The sequence below is a fragment of the Thermobia domestica genome, chromosome 1, assembly GCF_964235325.1.
Source record: "Thermobia domestica chromosome 1, izTheDome1.hap1.1, whole genome shotgun sequence".
Taxonomy (NCBI): Eukaryota; Metazoa; Arthropoda; class Insecta; order Zygentoma; family Lepismatidae; genus Thermobia; species Thermobia domestica.
In genome coordinates this window covers 284,798,624-284,821,427 of record NC_137454.1, presented here as the reverse complement: position 1 = coordinate 284,821,427, position 22,804 = coordinate 284,798,624, and the positions used below count along the sequence as shown (strand labels likewise).

Here is a 22,804-nt window from a genome sequence, read left to right as displayed (position 1 = left end):
TAGAAACGCGGGTCGGAAATGTCTTCATAACATTCTATGGGAAATTCCAGGGCCAACACCTCATACCAGAAGAAATGTAAGTAGTGAATCTGTGTCAAGTGCATGGCGCTTGTTCATAGAAAAACGCATACTTACCCACATAAAAAACTGTACCGAAACAGAAGCGCGTCGTGTGCTGAAGAACAATACCTGGTTACTAAGTTTATCGGAACTCGAAGCTTTCATAGCGATTCTGTATGCTAGTGGCAGTAAAAATATTGAGGTTCATGCAATGTGGTCGAAGTCTTGGGGATTACCATTTTGTCCCGAGACTATGAGCAGTAATCGATTTTGCGAAATAATGAGGTTCCTAAGATTTGGTATTAACGCTGACAGATTGATTCGCCGGATAAGTGGGCCAGATAAGTACGGGCAAAAATTCTGGCTGGCTGTAGATATAGATGAGAAATATATTTTGAACGACTTCCTTTGCGTTGGTAAGGAGGAAGAACGCCCTGCAAATCAAAGAGTTCCGGAGTATGTTGTCATGCGACTTATGGAACCATTTTCTGGGAAAGGTCGAAACGTTACTACAAACAACCATTTTACGTCACTAAAGCTGAAAATCTGAAACCAAAATCATCTACCATTGTTGGGACAGAGAATAAAAGTAGAAGACAAATACCGACAGAAATTAAATCAGAGAAAGCACCTTTGAACTCCACAAAGGTTCTCAAAAGCAAGGACGTAACAATGACCGTTTATCAAGGTAAGAAAAGTAAGAATGTTTTGACATTGAGCTGTCTTCATGATACCGCGGTCATAATCCTGAAACCATTGCTTATTATAATGGAACGAAACACGGGATTGACATTGTAGACAAAATGGCCAAGCAATATACACTGAAAGCGTCATCAAGAAGATGGAGATTTCATACATTTTATAATATATTTGATCTTGCAGTAATTAATGCAGTTGTAACACAAAGCAGTCACTGGAATGAAGATATCACGGGAGGAGTTTATTCAAGGCTAGCAGAAGAACTCCGGACAGAATACCTGCACCTTCGGTCTGAGGATTCAAGTGAAGCCACAACAACAGAAGACGACATAGATTTAAATTCAGAAATCCGCGTAAACAACGTAATTCCCAAAGACTGTCAGTAAACTGCAAGAGACACGAAACGTCTGCAAACTGTAGCACTTGCAAAAAGGCAGTTTGTGAAAAATGTGTTCGTAAAGTAACATAGATGTAGAAAATGTGTGTAATCACGGTGATACCGGGGCAGTATTAAGTACCATATTCGTGAACATAGATGTGGAAAGTTGTAAGCACACAGAACTTAACTACAGAACTATAAACAGAAGTAGTTACAGTGCTTCCGAAATAAATTTTGTATTAAGATGTAAGCAATGACTACTATGTACTTATGTGGTAAACACACCAAAATATATATGTTCAGATTATACACACACACACACAACACAAACATATATATATATATATATATATATATATATATATAACTTGCTAATAAAACTGTTGGAACATGCTTTTGTTTTTCTACACAGTGAAGAAAAAGAAAAAAACTCGAGTAGTGTTTGTTAGAAGGTAAGTATGTACAAAAAGAAGCTAGGGATCAAATTGGTCCATACGGGCGATATAGGTGAAACGAATTTCCGGGCGTTCTAGTGTTAAGTGACAATTTAAGGGACCTTCCGTTGTTAAATATGGATTATTTGTTCATTGGTGTGTCTTTGCTTATTAATTACAACAACTTCCATTTGTTCAAGATTTTGAGTACTTTTGTTTTTAGTTTGACATGTCTCTTATTTACAAATTTTAGAAACGAATTAAAAAAATGCTGCAGGTATCGATAAGTAAATTGGAATACTCATGCAGAGAAAATTTAGAATTAGTAGTTGAATCTGCGCTCCCTACACAGCACATCATTCACATACGAACATGAATCTCCTTGTTATTCCTCACATCTGTACATGTCGCTTTACAGACACAAGTGAAAGACGTCTTGATTAAAAAAAAAAAAAAAAAAATGCCAAGAGATACCGTAAAAGGGACATTTTTTCTATTATTTTTTTATATCTCGCACCGTTTGCAAGATTTGAGCCTACTCCATGTATGATCAGTGTTTTCTTCTTGCATGCAATATGTAATAAGCAAATACATTATACACACAATTAGTTATAATGTCTGTGATATATGGTGTTCATGGGCTAAACACTCCAAACAATAAAGATTGAAGTTATGTTAGACTAGAGAAATGGTTATCCTTTGTTTTTCATTCTAATTTGTCCATGAAACAAACGCCTGAGGGATATGCAACCCCCATATACAATTATGTGGTGTTTTAATATATAATGCTTACGATATAATGCTTTATCTTTTTTTTTTTAAATTACAACACTTGCAGTGTACCCGTAAAAATGTAATAAAGAAACAATGGCCATGTTTTTTAAATATTGAATAAAAACTGGAGAATCTACGCAAAATCTGCAATCGATCAGTGAAAACGCGATTTTTCTAGAGCCTGTAGTTTCCGAGATCTCATTGTCGAAAGGAGTGGCCACAAACATTTAAACGTTCACAAACGTATAGTTTAAAAGAACTCCAAAGATGGTAGCACAATTCAATTGCATTGAATTTGGAGAAGGCTTATTGAAATACAAAGGCTTTAAACAATAGTTTTAAAACATAAACTTTATATAAAAAGATGTATTTCAATAATTTATTTAAAATGCACACACTTTAAAATATTGTCTGTGTTAAACGTGAGATCACAAATAAGTCAGTTTTGAAATCCAAAGTTAGAGGTTGGAGTTCAGATGTTTTTATTTATAATAAAGGTATGACTAATAAATAAATAAATAAAGAACAATAAAATGATGATAAAATTCTTTTCCAAAACTGATGCACAAATATCACTGTTAATAATCAAACTTCCCTTAGACCATCCCATTCTTTTCAAAATTATATTTTGTCTAGAAAATCACTTGCCAAAGAGAGAGCGTAACCCTCTGAGAGGCTGGAGAAGTATATAATTTTCCGGAATCACATTATATGTAGAATAAGTCAATTTTCTTTTCTCCTTTCCTAAAAAAAATTTTTATCATCTTTACCTTTGAGCAGAACCCAGCCTCCCTTATAACTGTTAATCTGTTAGCGAGGATCAGGTGTAGCATACGCACTTGTGAGCGTCACAAACGTACGTTATTTAGAGGATAGGCGAAAGTTGACACTTTCGGATGGTCGCTTGTATTTTTGGAATATTATCATCATCGTCATTGTTATCATCACTTCATTTCTCACTCTTGTCATATCACACGAATAGGTTATGCTGGTCCTTGGACCAATGAACAGGAACCTACCTCAGTTCGTGGGGCCAGCGGCTCCTGGCTCTTCTATAGACCGTGAAAATGTGTCTCGTTCCGGTCGTACCAGGCACCTTTCATGGGGCAGTCATTCCAGTTTGCGAGCAACTAGACCCAGGGATCGTACTGATTCTGGTAACTCTACTCATTCAAGTAAAATACCTCGCGACAGATCTCGGTCTCCTGTAACTACTAACATGGACTCGGCAATGGACACTTCTAGCTCAGACTCAAATTTCTCCACAGCTAAAGAACCAATCTTTTCTTTTTTGCTCACCGATTTTGACACCAAATATGCTCATCCTAAAATGGTATTCCTACAAATAAACAAGCATCTACCTAGAGCCAGTATAGAGAATATTGTTAAGACTAGAAATGGCTTTATGATCCGCTCAAAAGACCCGAACTTCGGTATCACACTTAGCAACAAAGCGTCATATGATATCTTTCGCAAAACGGCTAAATTAACCAAACAAGCTGATCGGAAGACAAAACAACCGCCTCCTTCACGAAAACCACCCATGTTTACCGTTGTTATCCGTGGAGTAATACCTGAAATCAGCGATGAAGAAGTTCTTGAAGAACTCAAACAAGAAGGCATTGAGGTCAACAAATCCATTCGCATTAAAAATAACAATGGTCTTACTTACATGGTACGCGTTTTGTCCCAAGATCAGACAACACTTGACTATTTGTTAGCTCAGGGAGCTCCTATCTATAACAAATTCCATAGACTCGAGCCGTTCAAGACACCGGGGCCTTTGTCAATTCGGTGTGAGAAATGCCAAACTTCTAACGCACACTTTACTCGCCAGTGCGCAAGTCCATCTAAATGTGGCTATTGGGGTGAATCTCACGACACAAAAGCATGCAAAAATCAGCAGCAACAACCACACTGCCCTACTTGCAACGAAAATCATCCAACATACAGCTACCGCTATAAGGGAAAACCTCAGGCACAACCGGAACGTCCACAACAGACAGTGCCAGTACGAAGTTTTGACAAAGCCACACTACCATCACAATCTATTGTTCAACCTCTCACTGTCGAAGATCTTCTTCGTTATATCACCATTGTACTACAAAATGTTTTCCCTTTCCAACGGAAGCACATTTTTCGTGTAGCCATATCAACAACCAAATCTATGTTCAATCTTAACTTTACTGCTACATATTCAGGATCTTTTGTTCACTTCCACATCGCACCTCTAGAGACAGAAGTCTAAAACCAATATGGCAGTATACATTATGGATCTTACTTTACTATTCGTTAACATCAGATCATTTCAACAACACAAAGTACTTATGGAACCTCTTCTGTTAGAAGAAAAAATTGATATCGAAGCTCTCAACGAAACAACTTTAAAACCAGCGTCTTCTGCAAGACTTTCTGGTTACCAATTTCAACGCTGCGACTACCATGATGTACGAGCACGTGCTCAAGAAGAGGTGTTGATTGGTTTTTCTTCCAAACGTCCTTATAGACAATACAATCCTACTGTATTTGCAAAACTTCCTGAATATCTCTTATTCTCTATATACTACCCTTCTCTTACTATTAATGTAGCTACCATATACATACGGCCTGGTCACCCAATACCATTCACCTTTTTCGATTATAGAGCCCATAATTTTAAAAACATAATCATCATGGCTGATATAAATATTCATAACAGAAATGCAAGGGAGAACCAGCAGTTTATAGACTTTGTTTCAACTTCACATTCATAATCTTCCTGGTCTTACTCGACCAGCCAGCCATACAACCCCGGATGTAGTGATTACGTCTCTCGCGCTTATAAATGACTGCGAGTTGAAGGTTCTTGATAGGATTGGAAGCGATCACTGTCCAATCAAACTAACCATCCAGAAGACTCAACAATCTTTACAAAAGCTAGAACCACAACTTATCCACCGTTATGATAAAGCTAATTGGCCTCAATTTCGGCAGACCGTAAATAACCGTGTTTCCACTTTTCAACTACCAACTTCAGAAACCGAAATGTACAATGTTGTAAACCACATTACAGATGCTTTACATACCGGTGCTCAACAAGCTATTCCTGGGGAGAAAATTTATCCATCTAAGCCAAAATTGCCTCCACAATATCTTTCTCTAATACAGAAATCACGCCAATAATTTCGAGAATATAAACGAAAGGGCAACCAAGAATATCTCCGTCAATACAGACAATGGCAAAGAACTGTTACAAATTATCTCATAGCATACAAACTTCGCAACTGGATCAGCGCATGTAATAAACTAACCGATGAAGCCTCACTAAGCCTCATAGACTCACAGGCTTGGAAAACCTTTCATAGACTCACAGGCAAAAGCACTAAACTATCGTACCCTCTGTTGGACAATGATGTCCCTCTTTTTACCGATCAAAATAAGGCTAACGCATTCGCAACACAAATGGTCTTTACGCCTCCAATGTCATATATTTCTCATAACCGCACAGATTTGTCTTGTATCCCAGCTCTTCAACCATCATTCTCACACATCATAGATAACGACCATCCTCTTACAGCACCAATCTCTACTCAAGAACTTCAACGCGCACTTCGTAAGAAACGAAACACTGCACCAGGCATCGATCATATTTCCTACCGACTCTTAAAAGAAGCTCCACTCCCTTTACTTACACTACTTGTTGCTCTCTACAACTTCATTCTGCGCACCGGCTTTAAGCCAATGGATTGGAAGGTATTTAAAATTTGCATGTTTCTTAAGCCTCATAAACTAGCGCAAGCTGTGTCTTCTTATAGCCCAATACAACTGACAACAGTCTTCAGTAAACTGTTTGAGAAAATTCTTGTCCATCGGCTCCATTTACATATTCAAGAGCATCACTTACTGGCCATATACCAAGCAGGTTTTCGACCAGCTTTTTCCATTAACGACCAGTTACTTCGGCTGTCTACACTAATAACAAACCAATATTACAAGGCCTTTCCATCTTGCCTTGTATTAATGAACCTTGAAAAGGCTTTCAATAAAGTATGGCATTATGGGCTTATTCAAAAATTACAGAAACTAAACCTCTCTATCTGCTACTTACGTTTCACATATTCATTTTTAACTAATCGAATAGGATATGTATACATAGGATCTGCCATCTCACATTCCATTTTTCCGTATTGTGGCGTTCCACAGGGCTGTGCCCTCAGTCCATTCTTATATATAGTGTATGGCTCTGATATACCTAAACTTATGCAAAACGTGTACTTATTTCAATATGCCGATGACACGGCCTTTCTAGCTCTTGGCAAAACTATGCATCAGATTAGCATGAGATTACGATCCACTCTCAGTGAATTTTTGCAATGGTGCAAAACTTGAAAACTTACTGTCAATAGCGATAAAACACAAGCTTTAGTCTTTTTACCTCCGAAACGCCGCTCCAAGTTTCACTGCAATCCGCGAAACCTCAAAGTCACGCTTAATGAACATTCTCTGTAAACAACTGCTACGGCAACATATCTCGGAGTTGTATTAAACACAAAACTCAATTGGAAGGCTAATCTTGAAAAAATATCACAAACAGCTAATATCCGGCTCAACCTTCTACATCGGCTAACTGGAACTACTTGGGGATTAAACGCCCCAATTGCTACTAAATACATATAAAATGTTCCTTAGGCCTATCTTAACTTTTGGTCACATTGCTTGGTGCAATGCTTCAACAAAGTTCTACGACAGTTTATCGATATTGGAACGCCATGCCATCCGACTTGTATATCGCATAAAGTTACCATATCCGAACTTCCTGACATATGAACATATCAATTTCCCTCACCTTATTCAACATATTGCCGACCTTCGTTTGAAATACATACTATCTCGCCTATCAGCCTCCCATCCATTACTTCTCGATACTTTACAAGCTGATGTGAAAACTGACGCACCGTATAAATATTTGCATTCAGCATTAAACATTCTTTTCACTTTATATCTAAAACAGCACATCCAACAGCTGAAGAACACATCTTTAATATATATCATATACCCGATCATCTTCCTTATTTGTTTCCATTGTAGCACAATGTCTGACTTCAATATTAACTTTGGGCTGCCCCTTGTTGCCATCAGTCTCGAGTCGTCCCGAGACCGAAAAACTAACCTGCATTCGTATACCTAACAATGTGTTTGTGACTGTGGCGTGTATGCACTGCATTTCATTTTACATCATCATCTTTATTTCAAAAAAGCACAACACATTGTTTCTATACCAAAGTGTCCTTCTGTTTACACCTGCACCATTTAGATGTATGTTGCTGTCTTTATGCATATTTGGGGGGCGCGGTGGCTCAGTGGTAGAGCGTTCACCTCCGGTGCTTGGGGTCCCTGGTTCGATCCCAGCTTGCGCCTTGTGTACTTTGTGGTGGACAAACACCGTGCTCGTGGGTTTTCTCGGGGTTCTCCCGTTTCCTCCCACTTTCTTCATTCCATTCATCTCTCACCATCACCGTCTCCTTTAGCCTAACCGGCATAACCGTGAGACGTAAAACTTAAAGATTTCATTTCATTTTTTATTCATATTTCTATTTATTCAGTCATCTAATATTTGTTTATTGTAATTTTTCAGCACTGTTTATTTATAGAACTACTCTTAGACCATCTTACGTGATTTAATCCGTCAATGTCGTAAATACTGTGCCAAAGAGAGGGTGTAACCCTCTAATGGCTAGGGTTAGGAGACATACTCCAAAAGCATTAATTCTTTTGGAACTACAAATTGATGAATAAAGTACAACCTACCAATCCCTAACCCTATTACCCTAAAAAAAAAATGTTTTTATCGTCTTACGGGTACTACATGGGATCTCAAGTCACACACAATCCTCAACACCTACAAAGTTTTTCTCTGACCTATTCTGACATATGGTTTCACTGCCTGGATAGCCGCCCGACCTCAGCACTATCATAAACATTTTATCTTAGAACGCCACGCTTTCCGTACAGCTTATCGCATTAAGCTTCCTAGCCATACGCATGAACTTTACCGCCATATTACTTTTCCAACTCTGAAATTTCACCTTGAAAAACTGCGGCTAACATATATCTCCAAACGCTTTCAAACTCGCCACCCATTACTCCAAGATACAATGCATTACTTAGCAGTTCATCCCAAGCCTCACATCTACTATTTTCCACCACTGTCTTTACTGTTTACATTATATCACTTCACGCTACAACCACCAGACTCAACTTTAAAATTCATATCAGAATATGTTGTTTACGATCATCTTCCTCTCATCCATCCCTCATTTCCCGCACAGTGATTACCTTTGTTTATTAACTTGGGCTTCCGTGTTCTTATCAGTGCATAGAGTAGCCCCTACGCTGAAGAATAAGCTCATTTGTCTTAATAACATCACCAAAAGTGTTGTATTGTGTATCGCACTTCATTTCATCTTTCATGCTTATGAAATATTTTGAAATGTTTATATTATTATTTCTGTTCTTATATTTCACGTACATTTTTCAATGCACGTTTTCATGTATTTGTAATCATTATATTTTCTTGTATATTTAACTTTGTCTTTTCACCTCACCAAATGTTAAGGATCAAAGTTCCCTAAGTCACCACGTTTCTTTCTTTTGTTTTTGACAATTTGAAGTTAATAAATATTTAATGAAACACTTAGCCCAACAACAGTAACCTTAGCCTATCCTATCATTGCACTTCATTCCTAATAGAGAGCATAACCCTCTTAAAGTTGGCTAGCATGTAAAATAAGTGTTTTTATAGCTTTTGTAGCATTTTAATAGATAGATAGAATAGATGTCAAAGCTCCTCCTACTTTCTAAAGACAGGTAACGGGAAACAATGTATATATTATCAGTAAAACACAAGGGAAAGCAACCGCTTATACATATTTATGCCATATGTCATTATGGCTCGTAATAATCGTTTATTTGCAAACAAAATGTTTTGTATTAGCTACAACTGTACTCTAAACTATACTCGAAACAACACCAAAGATGTGTTACTAAAGTCATTTCATACTCCAAGTAATCATGTCAGTTAATGGTTTAACAATCTAAACTTAAATTCGAACCAACAACTCTGAGAAAATTTTAAAAATGTATTTATTATTACACTATACAAACAATACTTATACCAAAAGATTACCATCATTGGTATTTTGCTAGTATTGGCTAGTAGAAGCTTCCATGCTCCACAGTCTTCCGCTAACCTCTTCGTTCTCACGTACAATTTTCCTGTTTGATATCGTCCATTAATTGTGGTCTCCTTTGCCTCTCCCTCTCTTTCTTGCCACCATACCCTTTAGCACGTCCCTCATAATGCAGTTCCTTCTTAGGCAGTGTCCCAAACAGTTTATCTTCCTCTTTTCAATAATATCTAAAATTGTTCTTTTCTCCCCCACTATTTCTAAGACCATTATTTGCTTTCTGCTCGATCTAGCTAATTCTTTCCATTCTCTCCCATAGCCACATTTCGAAAGCTCTGAGTCGTTTTTCATCATTTTTACGTAATGTCCACGTTTCTGACCAATCCAACACAATACTCCACGCGAAGCATTTTGTAAGTCTTTTTCTCAACTCTTTATTCGAGGTCCCACAAAATAGTCTTTCCTTTCTCCTAAAGGCTTCTTTCGCCATTTATATCCTTGCTTTTATTTCACGGTCACACTTCATATCATCACTAATAATACTATCCAGTTACGTGTTCTATTTTCTCTCCTCCTTTTCTATTATTGACACCGATCGAATTGTTTCAATCGCCATGGCTTTTGACTTTCTAACATTTATTTTCATCCCATATTCTTTACAGACCTTCCTCAATTTTTTTAACATCTTATTGATTTTGACTTCAGATTCCGCAACAAGCGCCATATCATCTGCAAACCATATACACCTAATCACTGTAACTCCTACTGAAATGCCGCCTTGGTTATGTAGGCTCTTTTTCACTATATCCTCTAGATAGATATTAAATAATGTAGGCGAGAGACAGCATCCGTGTCGAACTCCCTTTCCAATTGCACTCTCCTCTATTAAAACACTTACTTATTGTTTCGTATATAAGTATCTTATGAGTTTTTGATTTATCCATTCCAACCCAACCTTCTTTAGAACTTCCAAGAACGATTCCTAATTCACACGGTGATTAGCCTTTTCTAGACCAATAAATACCACATACACTTCTTTCACTTTTTCTGTAAATCTTTCACCGATCTACCTTCATAATCCAATTGCATCTTTTGTGTCCGTACCTCTCCTGAACACGAACTGTTCCTTAACTGTTACATTTGTTCCTCCATACAACTTTTTGTTCAGAATCCGAAGCAAAACTTTTGGTGCATGAGATATGATACTAATAGTTCTGTAATCCTCACATATCTTTGGGTTCGATTTCTTAACCATCGGTATCATGATCGTCGTCAGCAAGTCTTTTGATCACTCACCCGTTTCATATATTTCATTGCACAATCATAACAATTCTTTCTTGCCCTTGACTCCTATATTCTTAATAAATTTGATTGATATATTAGCTACCTCGGTTGCCTTTTCATTCCTAATCTCGGATATAGCTTTTTCGACCTCATTTCGAAGAATCTGAAACTCTTTAGCATGCTCGCCTACTTCATTTTCTACTTCAAAATCTGTGTCATTTGATCTATCCCTACTCTCATATAAATCTTCAACACATTCCTTCATCTTCCCAAGACTTCTTTTCTCTTGCTGACTGCCAAAGGAAATATCACTTAATTGGAATTTAACCTTTCCACGCAGGTCAGGGATTTGAACGAAATCATAGACTACCACGTTGAGGGCCCTGATGACCCTTTTATTACCACAGAGTCACGATTAATACATCGTTGGAAAGCCAGCGAAGTAACATTTGTTCAACCCTATACATAGAAGAAGAAGAAGAAGCAAAAATCCCTTAAAATATGAAAAAATAGAATTTGGGATACACTGTCAACCTTTGCATTCATCCTACGTTGCCCAGAGGCAAAAAATTTGTAGCAATAGAACAAAAATGGTAACTATTGCTGCAATACAAAGCGAAATAAAAATTTAGAACGAAATTCCTCTAAAAAATGCCCTGTATATTATTTTCGAAGAGCTGTTGCAGACCTTCTTGTTGGAAGCCCTGGTGACCCCATAATATCACAGAATCATGATTGATACATCGTTGCAAAGCTTACGGAACACAGATTCCATACTTGTAGACCATCTCAGGAAAATGATATCTTGTCTTATATGGAATCATTTCGAAAAGAATTTACGTAAAAAAAAAAAAAAAAAAAAAAAAAAACTGAAACTCAAAATATTGACCAACTTTGCCCCCTCCTCCCCCATATAAGCAACAAGTATGGATACATGGTATTACCAAGTAGTAGACTACTTTATTGCTTCACATACCAATTTTTATGAGTGTACCCCCAAAAATACGAACTTTACTCCCCTTCACCGTAGCAACTCCACATATATAAAAATGTATATTGGCGGAAAGCTTCATCCTTCAGAAAGACATTGATTCCAAAACTATCTTCCTACCTTAATTTGGGGCTGAGCTATTAAGGTTTAAAGCCTTAACACAGCAGTTGCGTCAATGAGCGTTTAAATGTTAAATGAAGTATATATTATCGACTACTTTAATTTGGAGTTAAATTACATGTGTCTTACTAGTTAGTAAAAGTCTGCAGTTTTAACAGAAGATGAAAATCTCATAAAGGGCAGAAGTTTAAAATACAATTTCCTACCAAACGAAATGACGGATAAGTTGCGAGAATGTGCATGAGCACGAACTTTGATATGCTAAATAAATCCAAAAATTAAAAGATCATGTACTTTTTCTGCCCCAACAGATATTTTGCTTCCAATAGTTTTTTTTTTTAAATATATGTGTGTAAATGATGCTAAGTACTACGCGGAGTCTGTCAGACTCCGCGTTTGCCATAACTTCCCGTTCTACCGCCTCTCCAAATTGTCGCTTCCTCTATCTTCTTGGTTATATTGAGTGTATATGCGAAAATGAACGTGTCGGTAGTTTTTCCCCAATATATTGTTCGGAGACTGACACTCTGCGTAGTAGTAATGTGACAAAAACATGCGTAGTACTTAAGGATTAACTATAATTCATAAATTTACATATAACAAAAAGAGAACTTTCTCTCATTGTTTCAATCTACAAGAGTGATAGTCCTTAAACATAGTTTCAGTTCCATACAGGCAAATCACAAGTTACCAATCACATGTGTGCATTCTATTCTTAATTGTGATAATTAAATTTAAGCTATCTAGTGTTGAGACATGGAATATATTTTGCTTAATATTGTAATAAGACTACTTTGTAGTTTCTAACATCATTCGCGTTCATCCCTACGAGGAAACATGTTTCAATTATCACAGATATTGAATAACCATTTAATAATGTTTGTGGTGGTATAAATACAATCCACTACAGATATCATTATAAAAAACAATTTGTTTCACCCATTCTAATCAAATTCGGTGTACCTCAAGACTCAGTTCTCTCGCTGTATCCCGTTATAAACAACTCATGTGTTGCTATCGAACTCTGTGCACCTCAATTCTGTTGCTCTTATTCTTATATACACTATGTATATTTGTTATTTCTAACTTTCTACAGAGAATCCATGTATTCTAATACGTCCAGATACTATTGTAATGCTATAGGATACAAATATAAATAAAGCCAATCGACTTTAGACAAAAATCAAACTCATAAAACAAAACAAAAATCAAACTCTTAATGTATGCACGCAAACAAAAGTGTATTCACACTTTCAATTTTTCACATCCTTCAATGTTAGACAATCAACATTGCACTGAAGTTTGGTTGGTTGAGAGCTACGTAAGGCGTTCTACAAGTGCTCTAGATTGTTCAAATGATGTCAGTGTAGTAAACTAACGAAACCCAGGTCTTGGTAACGTAAAAATCGAGAAAAAGACACCGTTTAGAATTTACAGAGTTATTGGTAACATGGAAAGGATGTTTTACATTATTTGTTTCAACATTACCATGACTTTTGTTAGTTTTCAATTTTAATATCCCTACTGAATCCTAATGAAAGAATATATCACATCGGGCGGGGTGATTTGACCCGAATCTTCGTTTTGCTAAAAATAAAAAAAATATCCACAAAACTATCTTAGTATTCACTGATTTTTTGAAATTAAGTTATTATTATTATTATTATTATTATTATTATTATTATTATTATTATTATTATTATTATTATTATTATTATTATTATTGTGTATCATAATACACAGTCGTTTATACCTTCCATTTCAGACTACTAAGTTAAACTGAAGAAAAATTGAGTGCGATATTTCTGCTAAATTTCTATCAGAAAAAGCCAATACTAGAAGTCTAAACTATAAAACAATGAAAACTTACAAAAGTTCAAAAACAAAATTGGATGTCTCTTATAGACGTAGTACACCTTGCATGTTTCAAATTTCAAACGTGAATGAAACACATTGAGTTACAGGATGTTGAAATAAGTTATAAAATGGAAAGGAATTTTGTGTCAAACTAATATAAATAAACCAAAAATGGGTCCGTTTTTTTTACTCATCTCTAAATATTTATCTGCATCCACTCTCGATTTCGCTTACTGTGAATATAACGTTCTAATTCGCACAGATAGAATGAAAACGCAAGAGCTGAAACGGGTCATGGCGTCAGGCTGGTGATGTGGTTTAGGTTATGGACCACCACTGGTAGCGGATTCGAACCCGTACTGACCCGATGATTCGATTAAGACTCAGTAAACTGGAGGACAAAGAAGAGATTTTACTTGTTGCCTTGCGTTTAAACAATATTTCGTCCAGAAATGACCAGGACTGGAGATGTTATCCCCAGAACAAAAAACACATGGCTCCGAAATTCTCAGTCAATTAAATTTTCCAGACCGGGTTGACCAGAACGCTCCTGTTTGTATTACGGGTAGTCACCACGTGATCGAAAGTGGTTCTGTTTTAAGTCTGGAACACGAACAAAAGGAATGTATGTATTTGTGTGTGAGAGAGAGGAAGAGAAAGAGAGAGAGAGAGAGAAAGTCAAGAAATAGGAGACAAAGATAAAGATAAAAGTAGGAATATAAATACGAAACAATTATCAAATACAGTATGATAGAACGCACACATTGTTTACTCGGATTCTCGCCAGTGATGCCATGTAAGCTTTCCAACTGCAGACGAATCTCTGTTTGCAGCCATTATTTTATGCAAAAAAGATACTATTTGCTGAGGAATTGAACCGAGATTTTCTATTTACAAATCCAGCACGATACCGATACTCCAAAGGTTATTCTATTCAAAACTTGTTTAATTAATGTTATAGTATTTCTTTCTAAAATCAAAAGCGTGAAAAGTGCATACTAGATAAGTTAAGTGATAATTAAGTCTTTCGAACTGTCCTCGTAATCCTCATATATGTTATTTACCCTTCCACAACCAACATTCGTAAATTATCTCTATCATTATAGAGGTGTTTGATTCCACATTCTTAAAGATTGTCCATTTAGTATAAGTCACTTTTTGATTCTTCACTATTGCTTTCCTAAAACCAAAGCTTCGGCTTGAATAGAATTTGAACCTATGTTAACTAGTTATATTACTCAGAAGTCAAGCCCGATACCCCTACACTATCTTGCCACCTAAAATCATGAGCCCAATATTACAATTTTCAGGGCTGATCGTTGAAACGAACCGTTTTTTTTTCCTGTAAGGTTATTTACTCCGAAGTGCGCTCCTAAAATCCTTTATTTTATGATCTGTAGACAAATTACCGCCCACTAATAAAATTAATAACATATAATGCACGAATAAGTACAGAAATAATAACATTTCTGCACTTATTACGCCGTTCAAATGCAAGGTACGCTTATAAGTGTAATAATAATATATCTATTGAATGTTTTACTTTCACGGCAAATAGTTGATATTCCAATGAGCATTTTTTTCAGCATGCTTTTTTTATAATTGGGACGCCACAGCGTTAATCTCGCAAACGATTCTTTATATATTAGGTTCTTATCCCATTTTTTCTTCTGTTTGCAGGAAAGCCAGGCACATGATGTTTATCCACCAAGTCAATATGACATGCACAGGGATCGATCTTACTTAGACATAAACGTCGGGAGCAATGTTACACATATTTTTGTCAAATTAGCTTGTATGCAATGTGGCGCACAATATTTAGTTACGTTTCGTTGCGCGTGAACAGGGGTTCGAGGGTGCTGAGGTCTATTGAACACAGTGGTCTATGACACGCTTTAGTCAAAATCATAGAACCTCAGCATTTGTTTTAGTCTTTCTTAGTAATTATTATTGATAATATTTAATACTGGTAAAACGTAGGTTTTGCCTTTGCGTATTGTGTTTATTCCTTTCTGTAGTTTAAACACATATCCAAAAATGCCACCATTATTTCTCTTTTTTTAAAAAATGTAACCGTCATTTGCAATTCGTAAAGAATAAAACTTAAACGTTCTGCGGTAGCTGAAAAAAGTAAAAAAACAAAAAGAAAAATGTGGCAGATGTGAGGTTCGAACCTATACGCACAGACATAAAAAATACAACATCTACATGTCTTAAATCGCTCGGTCACGACGACCACGCTTGGGAAAATTAAATGTATTCAAGCTCTGTACCGCTCCCTCATAGCAAGTTTTGTTTTTTTCCTTATTTCATAGACATTGAAGATGTGGAGATAATTTGGATAGTAGGCGACGTCAGTGAGTAGTCCCATTCAGTAAATATACAAAAAGACACAATTTCGCAGGACATAGACATAAAAGACGAATCCAATTCTAAGACAATTTTTGAAGTATAAATTCGCACGATGTACGCCCATTGTTCTCATTCAAACGGTACAGAACTTGAATACATTTAATTTTTCCAGTGTGATCATGGCGGCCGAATGATTTCAGGCATATAGATGTCGTACTTTTTATGTCCTTGAATGTGGGTTCAAACCTCACACCTACCACATATTTTTTACATTTTGTAGTTACTGCAGAACGTTTAAGTTTCATTCTTTATGAATTGCAAATTATGTTTATATTAAAAAGAGGAATTATGGTGGCATGGCATTTATTTGGATATAGGTTTAAACTTCAGAAAGGGATAAAACAATACGCAAAGAGAAAATCTATTTATTACCAGTATTAAACATTATCAATAATAATTATTACGAAAGACTAAAACTAACAGATGAGTGTTTACGATTTTGGCTAAACCATGTTGTAGATCACTATGTTCAATAGACCTCAGCGCACTCGAATCCATGTCCACGCTCATCAAGACGTAACTAAATATTCTGTGCGACATTGCACACAAGCTTATTGACAAAAATATGTGTAACATTGCTCCCAACGTTTATGTCTAGGTAGCATCGATCCCTGTGCATGTCATATAGACTTGATGGTGGATAAACACTATGTGTTTGACTTCTCTGGAAAGAGAAGAGAAAATGGGACAAGAACCTAATCTCCAAAGAATCGTTTGCGAGATTAACGCCATGTGCGATGTATTGTTAATTAGTCATTAGCAACTTGAAATCTGGAGTATAGTTTCAACAGCATATTTCAGTATATTCATTTTGTTATACAAAAGTAGAAGATAGGATGTATCTTCTAAGTTCTTAATGGAACTATCTAGAAACTTTATTCATTCACTACATTAAACGCACACACAAGTAATTTAAGTCAATATTATCCTCGGATTTCCCTATCTAGATTGGCACTGCTTCGCTCTTTTACAAGAAAATTGAAATAATGTAAAACTATATCTTATGAACCGCTTTCCCCATCAAACCCCATATCTTCTAATATCCTCTGGAAAGAAATGAATTCCTCGGATCTCCTTCTTTATCTCAAAACACTCTGCCTCAAATATTAATAAATTTCACATACATCCACTGCTTTAGTAACACTTCAGGAATACACACCATATGTCATCAATCGTACTCATATTAACAAATGTCTAAAGTCGCTGTACATGAAAATTCTAGCTTTTGTTCCGTATTCGCTTTCAGTATTCGTATATATACACACTCTGTCACATTTCGTAACATTTTCAATTAGTTTTTTTTTTTTTTTTTTTTTTTTTTGCAAATTGAGAAAATGAAAATTTATATTTCATTTCAAAGACGAGAACATATTTTGTTCGTTCTTAAAAGAACTATTTCCGGCTTTTAAAAAGATACCGACTTTTGGGTTTTCAAACAGAAAATTGATTTCCGGTGTTTAAAATCAAACATCCTTTTCAAAAATCGAAATTGAATTCCGGTTCTGAAATACTAAAATATTTTGAAGCTCAAATAGCTCAAGCAGAACTCAAGCGCTTGTGATTTTGATCATATCCATTACAGAGATATTTTGTCTATGTTCCTAAAGAATGTAAAGATCGAGTTCCACTTGTGACTCTTTTCCCTGTTCACAGCTTATCCAAAATCTTTTAGTATAATGCTATTTAATTTCAGGTTAGGGTACCAAATCGATAACAACGCTAATTCCTATGGTCCATTTACGGAACATAAGGGTATGTCCTCAAGGGTAAGGAGCCCTGTACAATGTAACAAAAAGTGTACAGGAGAAACATGTATACATGTTGAGTATACCATAGTATTTGGTGTTCAGAAGAAGTCTCAGTACGCGTTCAGACACGTGACTTACTGTATCAATAGCCGACAAATTTCGTTCATGTAGAAAACCAACTTTTGTTGGGTGAACCACTTCGGACTACATTCTGAACCACAGCATTACTATAGAATCGACAACGCTTTAGTGTCTTCTCCAATCAACCGAATACGTGGAAATCGCAAAATGACAGGTCCGAGCTATCCGGCAGCATCTCTCATTTAAAATGTCGGAATAAATCCGGAAACATGAGGACGGGCGTTTCGTGTAACACAATAACATCTGATGTTAGCATTCCCGGTCGTTTGTGTTTTGTGGCCTCCCAAAGACAGGTCAACGTATCGCAGTAGCGTGTAGCTTTCACGGATTCTCCTGGTGCCTTGAAATCTAGCAGTAATGGTCCTCTGCAGTCAGAAAACATAGGTACAATTACTTTGCCAGATGACACCTGGGACCTTAACTTCCTCGAGCGTGATGAAGACGTGTACTTCCACAGCATACTATCAGATTTGGAACTCGGTTAAAAGTGGTGTCATCATATTTGATCCGCTTCCATATTCCCCCCAACGAGTCATCCCCCTCTGTGTGGTAACGCATCAAATGTAGGGAGACGCGTCCATTTGTGCTGTTCCATATCTTATATTCAGTTCCATGGCTATCGGTCGAATACTCAAACATCTATAGATGCGAACATACTCCTCTACTGCGTACGGTTGTGATCTGTGGCAGCAATTCGGTCGACAGGGATTCAAGAGATCGCTTTTGTTGTTCGTTCCTGAAACGAAACGATGGTGCGAAACATTTGCGTCCAACCCACGACTGTCGGTTGCAGCATCTCCATAGACGTCCTTCGTTTTACAGTATATCTCAGCCAGTTGACATCCCTCTACACTCAGAATCTGGATGACTGCTGGCTGATCCAACATGGACGGATTTAGGATAGTGAATATCATGGTTTAAACTTTATTTCTGCAAAGACAGAGAATGTTTCACAATGATTAATACACTAATGCTACAAGTAAGCATGCTACTACGTACTACTTCAATTATACAGTCTTTTGTCATCAATTGTTCCAGGGATGCTGAACGGGTATGAACATTCTTTATATGTTCTCTCAAAACTATTAAGAACATAGATGTGTCATATAGATCACTACATTGTACAACAGTGTGTAGTAGGAAAAGGTCTATTCCACAGTGCAATTGTGGCGTGTGTTTAATCATGGCAGCGTCGGAAGACAAAATACGGTATATCATTTGTAGGAATTTCACAAAAGATATGCAGCCAGTACAGCAGCACGAAACAGCAATGCTGTGTATGGTCAGAGTGCTGTAGATATGCGAGTAGCAGAGGTGGTTTCAGAAGTTTCACTTCTCCAGCATCACTGATAAGCCATGAGAAGGGAGACTTATGAAGCTCCACAACGATTCCTGTGAGCAGCAGTGGAGAAAAATCCATTACACACTGTTGAATAACTTTGAAACTAACTCCATGTCATCCATTCGATCATTCATCGTCATCTGCAGGACCCAGGACACGTGTCGAAGCTCGTCAAATGTTTATCCCATGAGTTAACACCTCAACAGAAATAGCAGTAGACATTTTCAATTCCCTGCTCTCCCGTCATTGACATGAGCAATTACTGGACATAATGGTGACAAAGGGAGAAACGTGGAACCTATACCATAACATTACACTCCAACTTTAATGAGTGCTTAATGGGAGAACCACACAAACTCTACCGAAGCAGGACCTTCACTACTTATGTTGATTGTTTGGTAGGATATCCATGTGATTATCTATTTTGAGCTCTTGTCACGTAATTAGACAATCAATACAAATATCTACTGTCAGCAGCTTGAACACCTACGGATTTCACCAACAGACTGCTGTCTTTTTTTGCAGCCTGCAAACCGCCTTTCCTGAGAAACACTGCAAGACGAGGATGACGTGCGACGAAAAGTGTTCCAGTTCCCCAACTCCAAAATCGGTGAATTCTTTCAACGGACGATTCAACAACTGGTTAGCAAGTGGAAGATTGTTGTGGAGTCCGATAAGAGTTTATTTTCCTGCCTTATAGTAGTGTTCCAGATAAATTATCGTCCTCTTCCTCACGGAGCAAAACCATGGGACGACCCGGTAATCCAAGACATAGTTTAAAATATTCAATCCTGAATTCTAAAGTGTCAAACTTATTTTCTAGATTCCAAGTTCGTTTCTTATTTACGTTCACTTCTTGTGAACAAATAGTTTGTAGGGATTCTATGACTGTTTCATTGCACCCTCAATTTGTCTACATTGTATTTATTGTTCCATTTTTGTCTTAAAACGATTTGCAAGATGTGGTAGTTTGCTTTTGGTCATGATTTTCTAAAACTATTATGTTGTATCTTTTTAGGTAGAGTTGGGGAGTCACTGATTAGAATTGAAAGTTTACCATGTACTAAGAAGAATACGTATTGTGATGCAAACGTATATTTGAAGAAAAGACTGGAATTGGGCCGAGTATATGATTTCCGTCTTCGCGTGCGTGATACTCAAGGGGATGCTACTATTGTGAATTCAACCATAAAAGCCACGAATGGAACATCATCAATGGACAGCATCTTTCCTCACTATCCTACTTTAGTTGTTGTACCTGAGGTAAGAACTGCATTTCCTCTCTCTCTCTCTCTCTCTTCATAGTCCTTTCAAGTATTATTTGCAATACTTATCTTGAAGAAAAATGAAAAGCCAGTTAGTGCTGTATTTCAACTTACCTAAGAGTTTCAATTTGTAGAGGAATGAAGGGGTTAAAAAGTAAGTTGGGAATTATAAAATAAAGTATTTATGTTCTGTTTAGTGAAATGAAATTTTATTTAACGTTCCAAGTCATGTTCTTTAGAATAAAAGAAACGAATTATTAATGAAAGTGAATGATTGTGAAAATACGAGGTTCTACGCGAAATATCCGATAATGTTTTACCGAGCAAACCAGTAGCAGTACGACATTCCACCACTAGATGTCTCAAGGTACATATATTAGCTACTGCACCACAAAGTTGAGTCATCTTTGTCGCATTCAGTTGTGAGTTGTAGTTGTGCATGTCAGGACATGTTTCAGTGCTTCTCGATTTGTCAAATGCCTGATGTTGAGGAATAACGGATTTGCATAAAGTTTTGTGTCAATTTGAAGAAAACTACAGCCGAAGCCCACCGCATTCTGAAAGAGGCATTTGGTGAGTGCACTGAGTCAAGCAAGAACATTTGAATGGTTCCAGCGTTTCAAAGAAGGCCGCGAATCTGTGGAAGATGACAAACATTCTGGTCGACCGTCAACATGCACAACACCAAAAATGATCATGAAAGTGCGTGATGTGATTTGCGAAAATAGAAGGCAAACAATTCACACATAGACTTCGACTGTCGTATGGTACATGTCAACGAATTCTATCCGATGAACTGAGCATGAGACGAACTGCAGCGAAATTAGTCCCTCGCCTTCTCAGCATCGACCGAAAAACCTCAGGATTCAGATCTGCACTGAGCTGTAACAAAGAGTTCAAGAGTGTCCAAACTTCTTGTCGAGAGTCATTACAGGTGATGAATTTTGGGTCTATGGTTATGACCCAGAAACGAAGCAGCAATCATCACAATGGAAGACGCACTCCTTTCCAAAGTCGAGAAAAGCTCGACTAGTTCGCAGAAACATGATGTCGATGCTGATCATTATTTTCGACATTCGAGGAATTGTGCATGAGAAGTTTATTCCATCTTGTTAGAATGTCAGTGGGAAATTTTACTGCGAGGTTGTGAAAAGAATGAGGGAAAATGTTCGGCCCAAACGGCTATAGCTGTGTCAAACGAAAGACTGGTTGCTGCACCATGACAACGCACCCACGCACACTTCGTTATTTGTATAGGAACTCCTAACCAAAAACATGGCAACGGTCCTCCACCCTCCCTACTTCCCTGACCTAGCCCCGTGCGACTTCTAAATGTTCCCAATGATGAAACTTGCATTGAAAGGGAGACGTTTTGACTCCATTGAAGACATGCAAGTGGAATCGCAACGGATCCTGAGCACCCTTCACCTGCGAACTTCCAGGAGTGCTTCCAAAAGTGGGAATAACGCTGAGATCGTTGCATACATGCCGGAGGGGACTACTTTGAAGGTGAGGGATGTCATTAGGACAGTTTTCTGACTTTTACAATGACATTCTCTGATATTTTGGGTAGCATCTCGTAAGTTGTTAGTACTCTACCATATGTATTCTACTTTGTGTTGTATTCTTAATGCGATCGTCCATGATGATAGCTAATAACATTATAAATGGAGATTTTCAGTTGTAGATTGGAAAGTACTACAGTGAGAAAAATTCATGTTTGAAATGCCAGGAACTTTTACATTCATGCCATCATCATTTAATTTCAATGAAGCACTTAATATATTATGTTCAACTTTAGTCTCATTTCAAAGGCTCGTGTTAAACTCAAAAGCAAAGGAAATTGTCACATATACACAAAAATAAAAATGAAAATTACTGTGGTACAGAGTTAGGGATCACTTCACTTCGCAGGTATTCCATAATTCCCCTTCACAGGTATTGCAGAACTTGAAGATTCCAATGAGAAATGAAACACTGTATCACAGTACTTTCAATGACTTGATAACAAAGGAAGATGAACATTTATAGTCAATAAGTTATCTTAAGATGTTCGAGGTTCAAAGTGTTCAATGGGATATCTGGGTTCAAGAAGATCGTTCTAGTTATGTGTATCCCTATTATTTCTAATA

The 22,804-nt window shown here is 37.0% G+C and overlaps 1 protein-coding gene across 1 annotated transcript in view; it reads left to right on the top strand.

Annotated features, from left to right (window-relative positions):
* LOC145661188 (cadherin-86C-like) overlaps positions 1-22,804 on the top strand; it is a 458,587-nt gene that overhangs the window by 166,347 nt on the left and 269,436 nt on the right. Inside the window, exon 3 of the mRNA XM_081726639.1 lies at positions 20,426-20,670. Within this exon, the coding sequence (XP_081582765.1) occupies positions 20,426-20,670 (245 nt within the window). The remainder of the gene's footprint in view (positions 1-20,425; positions 20,671-22,804) is intronic.